The 18163-nt window shown below is 33.6% G+C and overlaps 1 protein-coding gene and 1 long non-coding RNA gene across 2 annotated transcripts in view; both read left to right on the top strand.

Annotated features, from left to right (window-relative positions):
* LOC122519562 overlaps positions 1–17831 on the top strand; it is a 234192-nt gene extending 216361 nt beyond the window's left edge. Inside the window, exons 9-12 of the mRNA XM_043639091.1 lie at positions 9134–9279; positions 11622–11894; positions 15882–16085; positions 17618–17831. Coding sequence (XP_043495026.1) covers positions 9134–9279; positions 11622–11894; positions 15882–16085; positions 17618–17727 — 733 coding nt within the window. The 3' untranslated portion in view covers positions 17728–17831. The remainder of the gene's footprint in view (positions 1–9133; positions 9280–11621; positions 11895–15881; positions 16086–17617) is intronic.
* LOC122519563 lies at positions 13731–15196 on the top strand. Its single transcript, XR_006304315.1, has 2 exons — positions 13731–14582; positions 14894–15196. It is a non-coding gene; the product is annotated as an uncharacterized LOC122519563 (long non-coding RNA).
* Positions 17832–18163: the final 332 nt, after the last annotated feature.

The raw sequence follows: 18163 nt of genomic DNA on the forward strand, positions 1-18163 counted from the left end.
GATATCCGTTACGTGTACGTGCGAGTATTTTAATCTGGATCCGACATTTTTCCGTTTCTCTCTCTCTCTCTCTTTCTCTCCCTCTCTCTCTCTTCCTGAGAAAAAAGCGAATTTGTCAATTTTTCAACCGGTGGACATGCCCGAAGCTTTAACTCGCATCGACTTTCACGAATTCATTCGCACTGTATTTTCTGTTCCTACAAAAAGAGAGAAAGAGAGAGAGAGAGAGAGAGAGAGTGAAAGGAAAAAAGCAAGAAAGAAAGGAGACAAAATAGTGAGAGAAGAAACGAGATAAAGAGAGGGAGATAGAGAGAAGTAGGGAGGGAGAGTTTTGTCGAGCCACAGTGATCCTGATCAACGTTTAAAAGCTGAAGGCAGAAAGATTCGTTGAACGAGGATCGCGTTTTATCGTCGGTTCGCGTTAACCAAAAAAAAGTAGAGAATTCCGGTTGCGCTTCGAAAGCGCAATAACGCGACTTTCGTTTGACGCGGGATCCATCCTCTCTCTCTCTCTCTCTCTCACTCTCTCTCTCTCTCTCTCTCTCTCTCCATTTTTCTCTCTTTCTCTCTTGGATCCTCATTCTCGTGCTCTGCACACTAGGATTTTAAATGATTCGAGTACACCGGTAGCTGCATGGCGTAAGCTCAAATTACTCGTAGGGAAACGCGATATCGTCGAGTACATATACGTCCACGACACTACTACAAAGAGAGAGAGAGAGAGAGAGAAAGATAAAAAGAAAGAGAGTGAGAAAGAGGTTGAGAGGAGTCTTTTGGATGACAGATAACGAAGAGCTCGATGCGAGAAATGGATACCTAACGAGGGAAGAAAAGGGAAAAAAGTAAAAGAAACAAAGTACGAACGAGAAAAAGGAAATTCGAAATATTAATATATCGAGTTCGTCGTAGTAACGTTCTCAAAAAGACGAACCATTCCTTTTTTCTTTTATCTCTTTTCTTTTCCTTTTTGTTTTTTTTTTTAGTCTTTTTTTTTTCTCTTTTCTTCTGTTACTTTTCACCCCTTTCGTAACCCCTTTCTAATATTTCACTATTCTCTTCAATGTGGACGAGCCACTTCACCGATTTCTGGAATTATTTCGAGAGCATAGAAGAAGTATGGGATAGGTAACCTAGGCGCAAAAGACGGTTGAACGTCCCTGAGTACATCGTATAAGACTGTCTTTCGGTTCTAACGACCGGATGTGCATTAGAAGCCGACTCCTACGGTGACTTTTTCTCCTCTTCTTCTTCTTCTTCTTCTTCCTTTTCATTTTCCTTTTCTTTTTCTTTTTCTCGACTCGTAAAAATCTACGAAGTCACAAGAAGCACCACCGTTTTGCCGTGAACGCGTCCGACCAAGCTAAAACTTTTACTACTTCGAGTAGAATCTTTTTTTACGCGACTAAAATCGAATCTAATGTTAAGAGAATTCTCTTGTTTTCTACCATTTATTCTTATTTTTCTTTTAATCCCCTCCCCCCTTTTATTTCCTTTTCCTCGTTTGTTTTTTCTTTTTTTTCTTTCTTTTATTCATTTCTTCTTTTCTACTTTTTTTTTTTTTTTTTTTTTTCAAGAAAATCTCACGATTAATGAGAAACAAGCAGGTGTATCAAAAAGAACAGGGAAAAGGAAAAAGAGAAAAGGGTAGAAAAAAGGGAAGAGAACAAGAAAAGGAGGAGCAGGATGAGGAGGAAAAGAAGGAGGAGAAGCGGGGAAAGAAGTTCCAGCTGCGTCCGATTGCATCGGACTCGAGGAGAATTATGCGATGCGGAAAGACGCGGATGAGGTCGAACAAGTGTGCCGAACGAGTAGTCGTGCTCGAGTCCGTAAGAAACCGCTATTGCTCCCTCGGGATATTGCCACTATCGTCTGAGCTACTCCTAAATGCACTCAGGAAACCGGATGTAAATTGCTGTTGTGCAATTTAATTAATTAAACCATCGTCCCGCTCATCATGATTGCCACCCGGCTTTACTTTTTCTTTTTCTTCTTCTTTTTCCTTTTTTCTTTCTTTTTTTTTCCTTTCACTATGTTACTATTCTCTCGTTTCTCGATGTATCACTCTACTTTCTACTTCATCAAATCGAAAAACGTGTTACGCAAGAATCTTCCAATGAAATTACTTAATCGTTTTCCTCTTTTATCATATATGTATACCTATACATACCTCTAAGCGCACACTTGAAATGATTGATAAATCATCGGTTGCGTGAAAAATCGTTTAATACCGCATGCTTTCTGGTTAAATTACTTTTATTGAAATTCTTCGATTTTCCAACTTTTCAAATCAAATTAAGTAAATGTTTTAAAAAATTTAACAAATTATTTCGATTTAGTATTAATAAAATTACCAAAAAAAAAAAAAGATTGATTGCAATATAATTTTATAAAGTATTGTAAAATTTTACAATATTTTACAAAGTGTATAATTGAAAAGATATTCTACAAAGCGTATAATTGAAAAAATATTCTACGAATAATATCGGCTAATTCGTAAGATTTTTAAATAAAAATTTGAACATTTTTTCTTCTATGGGAATATATTTGAATATTTCATTTTAACATTTATCTATATCTATGAATTCTCAATGTAACTTTACACATGTAATACCAGCATGTATTTACATATATGTCATTTTGGAAATTCAGCTTTTACAAATATTAGTATTGGTATATATTGAAAAACGTTTGACGAATTCCCCCCCTAAAACTGATCCATTATACGTACAATGTATTTACATGAGTACGTATACAATATATATATATATAAGCATGTAACTTTAAAACGCTTTGCGAAATTCGTTAAGCGTGCGAGTACGAAACACATCTCTAATATACCGTCCTAGTAATATTAACGTTGATGCTTTCACGTCATTCCCTCTAACTATTCTACGGTAAATCGTTCATTATGCGTTTTAATGTCGTTCAGCGTTTTAATGTCGTTCGGCGTTTTACCATTTTGATAGCGTCAACAATAAAAACGAGCGTACCTGCAATAGATATTTTAATTGAAGATAAACGGGGAAAAAATTGGTTACTTTAATTTATCGCGACAATATTTTTCAACACTTTTGATAGAATATTTTAGAAGTATTATAATTAAAGATATTCATTCTTTGGACCTTTTAATTTTGATTTACATTTGTTCATATTTATACCAGATATCTCATTTAAATACGTTGAATACTACGAGAGTCATCGGTGACCCTCCAGTAATGTAAATACCCTGCACATGATTACATTTAATTTATCTGTTCAAAATAATATTTCAACAAAATATAATATATAACTCATAATAATAAATTTGTTTTGACGCTACGGGCAAGCTATGTAAAATTAGAATGGCATTTAACATATTAAACGGCATGGGTAAATATATTCGATCAATATTGGTTTTACAAATATAAATTTGAAATAAAGTTTGATATATCATCGAGTCACGTTTCTATTTCTAATAGTTCTAATTCTAATTCTAATAATACGTATTATATTATGATAATAGTATTATAGTATATGATATATCAGTATGATACTAGAATAATAATATATAGTATAATAGTATGATATAGATGAAAAGGTAGAATATAAATTCTCTCGTTGGACTCGCGTATTGATATTCTCGACAACTTTTCATAGGCTTAGAATATCAATTTTCGTAGAAAAGAATTCTTATAACTTCCGTATCTTGACAAAAGTACCTTCTATGAAATAGCTCTAATAAATATTGCATTTCCTCCTGAAAATTTAATAATTTTTATTTAAAACATTTACATATGTATATAATCTTCAATGAAATAACAATTATAAATATGACATTTATCTTTGATAACCTAGCAACTTTTATTTGAAACTTTTATTCATAAAATCAATTAAATATTTACATATTCAGTCATATAGTTTCAAGTGAGACACCAGGTATATACTTTGTGCCCATTTCTCTCTCTCTCTCTCGTCTTTTCTCGCTTATTATTTTTTTTTGGTAAGATCTTACGATCTTTATAACGACATTAAAGATAACGCAAAAGCTCGTATCATCGAGATTTATACGGTTTCGTGGACTTTTGTATGCATAAGCGTAGGATCTGATCCCTTGAGAGACTATGCTAACAATTTTTTATCAACTTCTTTTTTTTTATCACGACTAATTCTTTTTTTCGACGAGTAGGTTGATATCTCTCGACAAAAGAAATAAATTATAACGAACAAAAAAGATCTTAAAAATCATATTATTTATTTCATTTTGCTTATTGCAAAATAATAGAAAAACGTCATATAATACTTACGGATCGATGAGCGATCATTTTCATATTTCCCGAGAGAAAGAGACGAGCTATACATCACGTATGTGATAGGATTTTACGTTTTCCAGCGATTTCTCATTCGTTGCATATTCATGCATAGCTTTTCATTAATCGACTCGTATCGTTTTTCATAATCACATTTGAATAATAAAGAAGAGAGATACGAATAGAAAAAGAAAAAAAAGAAAGAGAGAGAGAGGAAGAGAACGAGAAAGATCGATCATCATCGAACAAGGTTTTTCGTCGTAGAATTGATGTCAACGTGACGTCATCATTTTCTCGATTTTAATCGATTATTAAAAAAACAACAGCTCGGTATATTCAGTGCTTTTTTCCAATCGCGTAGTAAAATTTCAACAACCAAAAAAAAAAAAACCAGGAAGGAAAAGAAAATAATAAAAATAATATACGCTTTTTTGTATTTATTCAGAAAACGTTTGTACATTTCCTTACGCATCAAAAATATGATTATTATTTAAATCCTATCTAATAAATCAGACTAATTCGTTAATTGTATTTTGTGTCATTAAGGTGCTCCGAGGCGAACAAATAATTCCCGATTATTAAATATCGAGTGACTATAATTTAATGGAAAATATCGCTCGATAAAATATGTAACGAAGCGTGTTTTGTTTGTGCCGTAACGAGCATAATGATTCGTGCATCGTTCGATGGGATAATTGAAAATACGAGAAAATTTTTTACGCTTCGATAAAACGCCAGCGTTAATTAATAAATGGCCAAACGAGAGAGAAAAGAAATTGTTTGTGGTTCGCGGGAGCAAAAAATCAACTAACTAATAATCAAGCTCCATTGGAAATTTTTAGAAGAGATCTTTATAGCTGGTAATATGATCGGCTATTTACCAAACTCATGTAATCTAGGTATCTTTACATATGTATATATATATATTCTTTCTCGATTTCACGTATGTCTATAAACGAATTCTATTTTTCGATACATAGCCATTAACATAACGAACTTTTTATCTCTTCCGTATCGTTTCGTACCTTCGAACATCATTCAACTATCGTAACAATTTTCGTACGAAAGTTTGCCACGTACATCATCACATTTATATTATTCCAAGGATACACTGACGTCGATCAATCATCGCAAACGTCACGCTCGTCTTTATAACTTTTATTATGATCCTTTCAACGTGTTCCATGTCACACGTATGTACTATTATTATCGATAGATAACTAAACTTCGTTTTTTAACGGAAATGATTTTTATCGTTAATAAATAAAGTATAGGAAAATAATTATTGGTGTAATCGTAATTGTGCTAATGGACTATATAAATAAAAATAATAAATCTAAATAATTAGCTTTATATATATATATATATTTATATATGATTTATTTGAACAGAATAAACAATTGTAATACAAAATAAATCATCAAATAAATATTTCAGAATTTGTATTTGCCAAAATTCCTCCAACATGGAGTCCTCCGGCGATTAGGTTAAGCTAATTATGAGGAAGGTGGAAAGGTGAATTAAAATAAATAAAACACTTGATTGAGCCAATAAGTGCAATGCTTTATTGGCTCGTCAGGGAAAAGCCTTGCGGCATAAAAACCCTGGTTGGTATCAAATACAATGGACGACGACGGATCACGGACTATGTCTCATAGTTTCAACATTTAATCTACCAATAAATAAATTACCAGCTCAAATAAAAAAACAAAGAAATATATAATTTAGACATATTCATCAAATTCTGTAATGTGTACCATGTTGTTTGTACAGGTAGCCTAATAATAATTAAAAACAACTTGACACACACACAATAAGTTAAATGTGAATTATTTTAAAAAAATAAAATATCTTTCAATTAAATGAATTGGAAATAAATAAAAATTGGAATTTGTAAAGAAAAGATGTAAAGTCCTAACTCAACGGTAAATACCGTGCGTTATCAAGCGACTATAATAAACCATGTCCGATGGTAAAGATACAAAAAGAAGCATAATCGAGACGAAGGTGGTCGTAAAATTTAGCAACGAATAAACGCGAACAGGAACGAACGAGCATCGAAACGAGAGAAACGAGTGAGAGCTATCGTGAAAAGTACCTACTATACATACATAGTTACATACATACATACATACATATATATGTATATACACCTATATACAAAATGTATCTATATCGAAATATATTTTTACTCGTTATACGTTTACCATCCGAACGTTAAACGACTCGAGTTTCACGGGACTGGATAGTAGTGAATATTGGTTAACGGGGAAGTAAATTATAACAAACCGCGTATATCCGAGTGGTCTCTTCCCTTTTTTTACAATGCTCGCTCGTTACATTTTACTTCTTTTGCCTTCGAGGAGATGAGGAAGAAAGAAAGAATAGGAATGAGAGAGAGAAAAATAAAAAGAGTAACTTTTATAAGTACTTTTGTAGAGTTCTGTTCTTTTTCTTAGTGATTTTTCGACTTTTGTTTACATTCGAATCGACCGCCGTAAATTCGAAGAGATTCATCGACGTCTAGAAAACTCCGAAGTCATCGTATAAAAGCAATTTTGTTTCTCTTTTTTTTATTTGACTCTTTCTTATATCTTTATTATTTTATTTTATTATATTCTCTTTTCTTTCTTTTTTTTTGTTCAACCCATCGAAAAAACTACTCCGGCAGAGAGTAGAATTATGTCACGATTTATGTTTGAAAATGTATACATGAATCATTAAGGATGTGATATTTTACCAGCACCGGGAAGTAATACAAATTTTATATCCCCCCCTCTTTTCATAAGTCGAACAACTCGTAAGACAAATATACGTACTTATCGTTCCTTCCGCCTCGTGAAACGACTTACGACCTACGAAATTTCACGTAGTTACAATGTAAACTGCTCAGCCGTTTCTCTTTATCGGTGCAACAAACACATATGTAAGTAAGTAAGTATATAGAGACGTCTTACGTATCCTCATACTCGCGCACGCGCTTATAATACCTACTATGAAATTCTCTCATTCACGTACACGCTCTTCATCGTCTACTTGCCATACTACTTGCTCGCGTTATACTAAATCAGAATCTTACTTTTACTCTTATTCGAGATTTCAGATTCGTCGTAAAGATGACTCTCGTAAAAGAATTGCGTTAAAGTTAACGTTCAACCGTTAAGAAACGTCCCGATAAAATAAAATCTTAATCCGTTTCAAACCTTCGCTAGGAGATTTAGGATCCTCGTACTTTTTTTGTTTCTTTTTGTCCTCCCCCGCCCTCAATTTTTTTCTATCTCTTTTTTCTTTTCTTTTATTTTATCCTTTGGACTTTTGCCATCTTTCGAAAAAAGGAAAAAAAAAGCTTACCACTTATCCTTACCGTTGTCTTTCCGTTTTCTTTCTTTTTTTTTTTCAAATCATCCTTAATGATTCATGTATAAAGTAGACGTATACTCGTATAAAGTCGAGTTAATTTGTTTGGAGACTAGCAAATACAGAGATGGAAGTAAAAAACTTGCGTGCTACGGTGAAACACGGGGGTGGCTCAATTATGATCTGGGAGTGTATGACAGTAGGTGGCACCGGGAATTTAATCTTCATAGAAAGAAAAATGGATAAATACAAATATTTAAACATTTTGAAACAAAATTTAAAGGAAAGTGCAAGAAAATTGGGTATTTATGAAGATTTTTATTTTCAACAGGATAATGATCCTAAATATACCGCAGGAATTGTTAAAGAATGAATAATATACAATACTCCTCACATGTTAGTCACATAACCACAAAGCTCTGATATTAATCCGATTGAACATCTATGGGCAATAATAGAAAAAGAATTACAAAAATTTAATATAACATCAAAAACAAGTTTAAAAGACAAAATACTCGAAGTATGGAGTTCCTTATCACTAAGTATTACGAAAATTTAGTAAAGAATATGCATAATCGCTTAAAAAATGTCATTCGTGCTAAAGGTGGTCCTACTAAATATTAAAGGCTTAAAAATAATTATCTGTCCAAATACTTTTATGGCTTCAGCAATCGTTACGTTTGTAAGAAATAAATCATAACTATCGTATATATATTTCGATTTGCTTGAAACTATACCTGTATAATCTAAAGAGTCATACCTCCATCCAATATTAATAATGTGTAGGTAAGAGTGTTCTATAATATACTTATTATAATTAATAAAATATATCATGGCAAATGTTCAGATACTTTCGTGAGCCACCGTATATAGAAAGAGTTCTCTACAAAATTCAACTCATCCAACTAATATTTTAATACTCTCAAGCGAATATAGAAGTATTTTAAATAGAATTTCAAAATTATTTAACGAGATCGTTTAAAAGTTTTTCAGCTATCGGTGAAGTCGTTCTTCGTCGTCGTCGTAGTAGTCCTCATCGTAGTCGTCGTAGTCGTCGTTGTCGTTTTTTCTTTGTCGTTGTGTCATCGTCGTCGTTGGCGTACAACGACGAGTGGCATCACGAGAGAGTTTATACGAAAGAGGAGAAGAATTTTAAACGAAACGAAATCTTTAATTCCCTTCTAGCCTGGAGGAGAGAAGCGGAGATTTAACATCCTTCCGCCCTTCCATGCTTTTCTTCCATGCCCTTCCATCTCGAAGGCCATACCCATCCGGTTTAATTCCTTTCCATCTGCCTTTATTTCTTTCTTTCTTTCTTTCTTTCTTTTATCCTTCCTTCCTTCCTTTCTTCCGTTTCTTTTTTTTTTCTATTTTTCTTTTAAATTAAATGTAACATCTCGTAAATCGATCGTTTCAGATTATTAGTAAAATATTGTAAAACATTATTTAATTTTTCAAATCCGCAAACTCTTTTTTCTTTTCTGTTTCAGCAAGAACGGTTACGTTTGCATCATGTTTCATAAAAGGGACGAACACGTGATAGAGATGCAACTATCAAAATGGAGCAAGCAACCGGACGACGTGTGCAACTCGACTACATTCAACTCTCATTCGACACCGTTCACAACGTTCATTAGTAAGTCAGGAAGGATCGTTTTGAAATAAATTTTCTCTTGGAATATTCGTATGGTACGAGAAATGGGAGGATGGAGATTCATTATTCCAAACGAATTTGAGATAGAGATAAAGATAGAAATAGAGAGAGAGAGAGAGAGAGAGAGAGAGAAAAAAAGATTCGTCTATTCTTTATTATCTCATCCAGTCGACATATTATACTACCTAAAATAAACGATTTTCTCAAGTGTTGTGATAAACACGAATCGAATTCGAAGTGATTTGCTTCGAAGCAATTTGTAGTAAGCTGTAAATTGAATGTTCGTTTGTTTGAGAGAGAGAGAGAGAGAGAGAGAGAAACACAAAGTAAGTTGTCGAACGTTTTTTTCACTTCGAGTTTGACTTCGTGGCTTTCTCGATTTCCGTTATTATCCGTTATCGAGCAAACGTGTTTCTCGCTCGACTGATCACTACTACTCCCCCCCGGCTTCGAGTAATCTCAAACTTGCGAAAGTCCGTGCTGTGAGATAAAAAGAAAAAAATCGATCGGTATTTTTTGTTGTCTTCTTCCTTTTAACAAGTCCGTTGTTGACCGAAAAAAAGAACGGACAACAAGATAGAGAAAGAGAGAGAGAGAGAGGTAAAGTTAGACAGAGAGAAGAAACAAGAAGGTATAATCTCTTTGAAGAGTACGAAAAGAAGAAGAGGGTCAAGAGGACGAATGTTGGAGAGGCGTCAGAGGGACCCGCTTAATCCAAGGGAAAACTCGAGCTGAAACGTGCTCGCAAACTATACACCTTGTTCGAACTTATTTGGATGTATACATACATGTATATACACACATATATACGTGTGGTATCGATCGGTGGACGATGCCAAGACGACTACAAGATAAAAAGATAGAGAGAGAGAGAGAGAGAGGGAGAGAGAGAAAAACTAAACGAGGATAATTCTTTATCTCATTGTCAGTATCTATCATCGAATTTGACAAAAGCACTAAAATATCTAGCAATCGTATAATTTACGAGCGATTCTGTTTATACGATAAAGTAAACAGTATGTGTCATGCTTTTACCTTCTAACTTATTTCAATAAGAACATATTCTATATGTATATTATATATGACACGTATTACGTGCACATGTGAAAAGTCACAAAATGTTAAGAAATTTAACAATCAATTCACGCAGCTCTTTACGAGCACACGTAACATCCTTCTCTCTTTCACGAATCTAAAATCGTTATAGCCATTATTCGATTCCATAAGCGTTACGAAGAACCTGGTCGTTTCAAATTTATCGCGGCAGTACTTACGATTTTCTCTCTCTCTCTCTCTCTATCTATCTTTTTTCTTTCTCTCTATTTTTATTTCTCTCTATCTTTCTCTAACTTTCGACGTACAAACACGCGGAAGATAGCGTGCGCAAACGAATAAATTCCGTTCTATGTAGTTCAGTTAAAAATAGAAATGCATGAAAGGAAAATATGGTCGGGAGCTTTGGAACCTAGAACTTTTCAGTCGTGAAATTTGAATTTCGAGAATATCAAGAACTAGAAACTTTTTTTCTTTTTTCTATAATCAGAAGATCGTACTCGTAAAGGGTGTTCATCTATACTATTTGGAAACTTGTACTATGCGTTTTTCAATGTATATACATTTAACTTGCAATATTGATAAATGAGATAGATATGTTTATCATTTATTGTAATATCAAGGAAAGGATTATTTGTTGAAAATAACACCGTTTCAAATGTTTTCCATCTCGATCAATTTGCACTATACAATTTTGTCACGAAGTAAGGATAACTTGTGGTTGTCAAACGTGAACTTTAACCAACGCTGTTCTGTTTATTAACAGAACACGAGATACTAAACTGATATGAATTTTCAAAAACTCTATTAGAAACTATACCTGCAACAATACGTATATAGGTCATGAAAAATATTGTTACCAGAATGTGTGAGTGCATCGTTCAAAATAGAAAGGAGGGCATTTGAAAAAATTTATATTCAAAAAATAATTCTTTCATTTTTATTAGTTTTATAAAATCATGACAAATGGCAAACGCGTACATACATATATCTCTTTTGTCAATATTGTAAATAAAATTTAGGTACATTGAAATATAACGTATAATTTCAAAGTTATTGAAATATGATAAACGAACATATAAAAAAATGTCTCATAATATATATAATATATTTAAACTACTTACTATTTATTTTCTTTTAATTAAACAAACTTACGGAATAATGTATTAAATTAAAAACACCTTACAATTAAAGTAACACGTTTAGTATTTGTATTTTCTTTTTGTTTCTATTTTTTCTTCTTTGTTTTTTTTTTCATGAACTCGCATTAGCATCGGATCCAATGACAAGACAATGTCCGTATCTTGGTCGTTACGAAATTGTTTCCGTGGTGCATTGGCACAGCGCCGACAACGTCGAGGATACTCTCGGAGTGGACGGCGAGTTAAGCATCGCAAACGTCGTCGAAGTACAGGACGTTAGAGTGACGTCGACGCCGTTCCCAAGGCGATGCCATCACGAGAGACTTCGTTGGTTGGACATTGGATGCAGGACACCCGATCGAATGGAGTTTGCGACCTCCTGCAGCGACGAAGCCCTATCTGGTAAGATCCTTTAGTATTCTATCCTTTGCATTAATCTTCGTTAGTGCAGTTTACACGAGTAATTAACTCGAAGATATTTTCTTAATGAAATATCCTCGAGTGGAACGATCAACATCTTCTATATCTCTCTTTCTCTCTCTCTCTCTCTCTCTCTCTCTCTCTTCCTATGTCTCATGATCATTTTCTACAGAAATTTCGATACCAAAAATGTTCCTCGCATTACTATTGACACAATTCTAATCTAAAAGAGAATAATTGTTTCGATATCGTATGTTCATTTCTCGAATGTGTTCACTCTGTCTCAAATAATTATATACATTTGAAGTTAAAGAGTTAATAAGGACCCATGTTACATATCGCAAACGTATAACATAGACAATAAGGAAATTTAGCATAGATCTTTTTACCAAAAATTTATTCATTTATAAAAATGTATATCGTCATTTAAAATTAAGAAAGTACTGTATTCTTATATGAATGTTGTTAAACATAACCCTAGAATATGGTATGACTCAAGGAACCCTTTTTTTATTTGTACTATAAACTTTTTGGTAAGAAACCTTTTTCTGCCTTGCATCCCATAAACTGTCTCAAACGAAATTTGATAATCGATGTACATTAACTAAACCTAAAAGCTGTAAGTACTACATACGCAAGCTTATAGATTGAAAGGTTGTCTGAATATTGTAAGCATTAACAAGCCAAGTATTGAAAAGGGTATCGAGGAAAAAGATAGAGAAGGATGGGTGAGTTGGGGAGAGGGGTTAAGGAAGAAGAGCGATATTTCGACATAGGACGTATGACGTTGAGTCTTTGAAATCGATGTAAGCCCTCTCTCTCTCTCTCTCTCTCTCTCACTCTCTCTCATCATCGAATTTTCTCTTTTCCTTTTTCTTTATACACTTTGCTCGTACTTGAACGAAGGTTGGATGGATCAGACACCGCAGGAGCTCGAGTGAGAAGGAAGAGTTCGACTATGACTGTGGAACACGTCCGCCAGGAACATCTTATCGGATTACTCGCTCCAGCTCACACCCCTTGTCCCGACCCGTTTCACCCTCAAGCATAACAACTCTCTTTCTCTCCTTCCCTCTCTCTCATTCTCTCTCTCTCTCTCTCTCTCTCTCTAACTCTTTCTGTCTCTGTCTCTGACTCTCTTGACTCTTACTCCGAAGTAAAGTTATCGAGAAAGCAACGATAGTTAGTCGAAGGAAAGGCGCTGGCGTGACGGCTACGCTAAGCTCTACGCGTCGGCGCGTTCCTCGCAAGAGAATTCTCGCTTTATTTAGTTGTAAGCACGTCGACGCGAACTCCAAAAGGGTATCGGTCAATTAGTTCCGTTGCTTCATTGTACTCGCTTTGAAGAAACAAAGGGAAGGAGAAAGAGAGAGAGAGAGAGAGAGGATGAAACTCGACTTTGGAAGTCGACCTAATCAATTTTAATCATCGTGTTTACTACGATGATTATCACATTACATCGTCGCCTATCCACTCCAACACGTTTAATATATAACATAACATTTTTCTTCTATATAAGAATAGAATAAGATATAAGATCTTGAGAAAGATTATTAATATTTTTTATTTGATTTTTATTTTTCTAATATTGATTTCTTTTTCATTTGTATTATTACATTTATTATTGATCGTAATTATTGGTTTATTAATCGCTAGCGAGATTAACGTTTCTTTTATGATATTTTAAATACATGTTACCGTGAAAGATCGAAATTTGAGAATGTTAAGATTCACATGATTGCTTGTCAAAACATATCAAATATGTTGGTGAAAGATCGAATATTTAGATTTTGTATTATACATTAATATTTTGGACATAGATCAAAAGACCATATGAATGTTTACATTATCCAATTTCGGTCTTTCATGGTAATATAATATATACATATAGATACGACAAAACCATTCTCATAAACTTTACCCGAATCGTTTTAACAATTCCCGAAGCTAGTTTACTTTATGAGATTGTCACGAGGAAGTTAGAAACGGAGTTTTTTCTTCTCTTTTTTTTTCCAACTTATCCATCATCATGTTCCCTAGTATCATCGTAAATGCTCTTATCTTTATATTAAAGAGAAAAAAAGAAAGAGAGAGAGAGAGAAAGAGAAAGAAAAAGAGAGATAAGGTAGAAGAGATGATTAATCGCGAAGATTGGTTGTTAATTTACAGCAGGTTTGTAGCATGACCTTTATCACGGTTCTACGCAATAATCCTTCGGGGTATTAATGCACTTGAGCCTTGAGACAGAAGACAAACCACGTTTCGTATCTGAATTCTAGAATTATTTTAACGGAACGAGATTTCTCTCTCTCTCTCTCTCTCTCGATCGTATATAGTGAGCAAGTGAGCGAGTGAATCGTAGAGCGTTGACAGAAGCAGGGATTTAGACACTCGAGCCTCTCTCCTCGTGTCTCGCGTTTCGTAATTGAATGTGTATGTGTGCTCGACACAAGAGCAACGAGAGGAACGAGTGGAAAGCAAAATGGCTGTTAAGACTTCGTACAAACAATTGATCTTTCTCTCTCTCTCTCTCTCTCTCTCTCTCCCTCTCTCTTTTTCTCACTATCTCTATTTCTAGATCACTGTCGTTATCACTATATCTCTATCCTTCTCACAGTTCATCACTCGCAGAATGCACGGTGTTCACGATTTACGATGAATTGATGACTGGTATTATAATATAATATATTATATTTTGTTTTATCGATTCTCAAGAATTATATTTATTTTCGCGAAATAATTTTGATCCAACAATAATGCCATTATTATTTTAATAATAATCGTAACGCCGCGTATATATATTTGGTCGAGTTGTCCGGTTTAAAAATTTCTTACCGAAGTTACACATCCTTAGTAACCACCCCACCCCACCTTCGGTTCTACTTTTCAATTACGACGAATTTTCTCGTTCATGAAAACGTCGGCTACTTTTCTCGACCGTTCAACAAATATCAGCTTTGGCGAAACTTGTTTCTTCGCAGCTTCCAACTCTGGATAAAATCGAATGTGGATTTCGATTCGATGAGAGCCGTGAAGTGAGAACTCTAGCTGCACATTTCTACCGATCTAAGTTTCTTACGGTTTTCTCAGTGAAAAGGGTAGAAGTAGAAGAAAAAAAAAAGAGAAAGAAGAGAGAAAGAGAGAAGGAAAGAGAAATAAGGTGAACCGCGTTATTAGTTTCTCGAACGCTGCTGATACCGATTTTCTACGTACACAAAGCTGAAAGAGTACTATATCGATAGGAAGAGAAGAATAAAAGTTAAGAAGAGATAGAATGAAAGAAAGAAAGAAAGAAGGAGATAGTAAGAGTTTCGATGAGCGCCGCTGTAAATTTTCCCTTCGTAGACTCTCAACTTCGATCAGGTGTACTCGCTCGAATTGTCGCAACCCATATCGAACGATTTACGACTTTGCTATCTTTTCGAGCCGTCGAATACGGGCAAACTGAATTGCTAGAATGTTTTACCTCTTGAATCGTATTTGAAATTCTCTAATTTATCATTTCTTCTTTTTTTTTAACGTTTAAACTACAAACAATGTATATCTTTTTTTCTATCAGATCAGTCGAAATGATTAATTATTGATTAAATACGTCTAGCAAGGAGAATTAAAATTTACTCATGCATATTTTGTTTTAATGTTAATTCGAAATAAATAAAAAATATTGTTTAAAAAATATATTTTTAAATCCCATATTTATAAGAGAGAAAAAAAAATAATATTATAATAACAACTAAGACTCACTTTATTATAATTATTCATTTGGAGTAATTCAACGAAACATACTCAACATGTTCTATGTCACATTGATTTAAGGAGACTTTTCGTTGTAGTCACATGAATTGTATTATTATATATGAACGGTAAAAATTTCAATTGGCCTGAACAAGAAATTTAGAATAAACCGGTTATTGCTTTCCGAAGATATCAAATTTTGATAAGTCTTATATTTTTGTTTGATTTTCACAGAGTATCTGTGTCATGGAACCTGGATCGAAAACGACACGGCTTACTTGGTGGCAAGTACCGACGTTGGCCGTTATTGCCTCGTTTACAGTGCATCTGCTGCAACGACTGGAGATAGAGAACTTTCTGTAACGGGTCATCTTGCATCATGTCCGAGAGCTTCACATCGGCATCCTGTTTCTTGGCAAGTTAACCTCACTTCCTACGGTAAGCATTACAAAAATTTGATAAATAAAAGTAAACACGTTGACTGTCGGCGCTTTTCACATGATTTGTCTGTCAAAATTACACGAATTTTCTGTTATAGGATGCATATTTTTTTAAAATTTTTTTTACAACTGATAAACGGCGTGGTATAATTGTATTTTATGCATTATTTATAGTCACCGGTGACCTCCGAAACGCTGTAGACCATTTTATGATTATTTGCTCCTTCTAAATACGGAAAAAAAGAGGAATTTATAGCAACAAATAATTTCTTAAACCGTTATAAAAATAATGGGGTATTATTTAAAAATTTATCAGAATCGATATTTACTTTAATTATGTATTCTTACTAACGGTCATCTTGGGGTCACCGATAACCTCACGGCAGTCAACGTGTTAAACGAGGGAAATTGACACATTTGATGATATTTTTCTTTTACTTTTACTTTTGTTTTATAATATTTTTTTTATTTTCACTCGTTCATTTCCAAAAAAGATTTTAATCGTCGATCGAGTCTTACACATGGAAAGATTTTACATCTTCTTATCATTTGAATTTCAAACTTTCAAATCTTTTTTCATTTTTCCTTAAACATTTTCCCTCTCTCCTCTTTATTTCTCGGAAAATAATTTTGTTCGCAACGATGAAATCTACACCGCACATATGCATATAATTTCAACGCGAATATTCGCGTGTTTGTACACAGCTTGATCTCGCTCAGTAAATTTATGGTCGTGCCACATCTTCATACGTTCGTTCGTAGTTTCTGCATGGTATAAACGTTCTTGTGTCAACCGAAATAGAATAAGATATAAGTTAAAATACATACTTGAAATTCATTTTGTCTGAAAGTATTTCACGTAACACGTAATTCGAAATTATTACCTTTTCTTTCCTTTTTCTTTTTTTTTTAACGAGAAATTAACGCGAATCATCTTTATATGAAAATTTTTGCAATAATGGAAATAATATGTTAACGTTTAAACGTAGCTACATTTATTGAGTATCATATTCGCTTTAGAGAAAATCGATTATTCAAAAAATGAATACATTATATATATGCAGTATATGCATAGTATAGAAATAAAATATTTCTGTGGCCGAATACATGAAATAAATAAATAAGGGAAGGAAGAGGAAGGAGAAGGCAATTGAAGTACTTTTCACGCGTTACATTTTATGACACGTATGTACATCATATGTATATGATTGTGACGAGAAAGCTGTCCGTTCAATAATTTTCCGAACATATATTCATACTCTCCATCACGATTTTGCAACGATCCGTCCATTCAAAATTGATTTGTCCGTTGCGTTAGTTGGCTATGTTGTTGCTTGTTCATAAAGCGAACATTTACAACAGACACGCGTATTGTATGTGTTTAAAAATACAAGATATATATATGTATATATGTATATAGTAGATATACGTACAAGGTAGATAGATATTTGGTGAGTGTGATCTATTGCTAGTGATAGATACAATATATGCAATATACAATAGATACATATTTGTTCCTGTTGTTTGCAGTTCAATGCGGCGACATCTCGTCGGCGTCGTCGTGGAGGTTACACGTGTCCTCTACCGTGGTCATCATCGTACTCAGCAGCATCCTCTTTGGTAGATATATCGCGAGGTGATGCCACTGAACCTTGAAGCGCCATTCGCGAGTGGCTGTATAGTTTTAAAAAGGAAGGAAATCTTTTTTCGATGGACGATGCGACGAATTTTACAAACTAATGAATGAGAAAAGAGAAAGAGTCATGGGATAGAAAGATAGTAAAAGAAAGAAGAAAAAAAAACAGATAATTAAGTATTATTATTATTATTATTATTATTATTATTATTATTATTATTATTATTAACTCGCGAGAGAGATAAAACGAAAGGGAGAAAGTATATGTAATAATCATTTTTTGTAGGAATTAAGGGATAATAGTACATTGTGCATCGTAAGAAGATATTTGAAAGAAAAAAACTATGATAAGGATGATGAAAATAGAAATAACAAAATTAAAACGATGAAAAGTAAAGAAAAAAAAAAACCGCGTGAAGAACGTGGACGCAATATGCATA

This window comes from Polistes fuscatus, unplaced genomic scaffold (assembly GCF_010416935.1).
Source record: "Polistes fuscatus isolate 324 unplaced genomic scaffold, CU_Pfus_HIC Scaffold3, whole genome shotgun sequence".
NCBI lineage: Eukaryota > Metazoa > Arthropoda > Insecta > Hymenoptera > Vespidae > Polistes > Polistes fuscatus.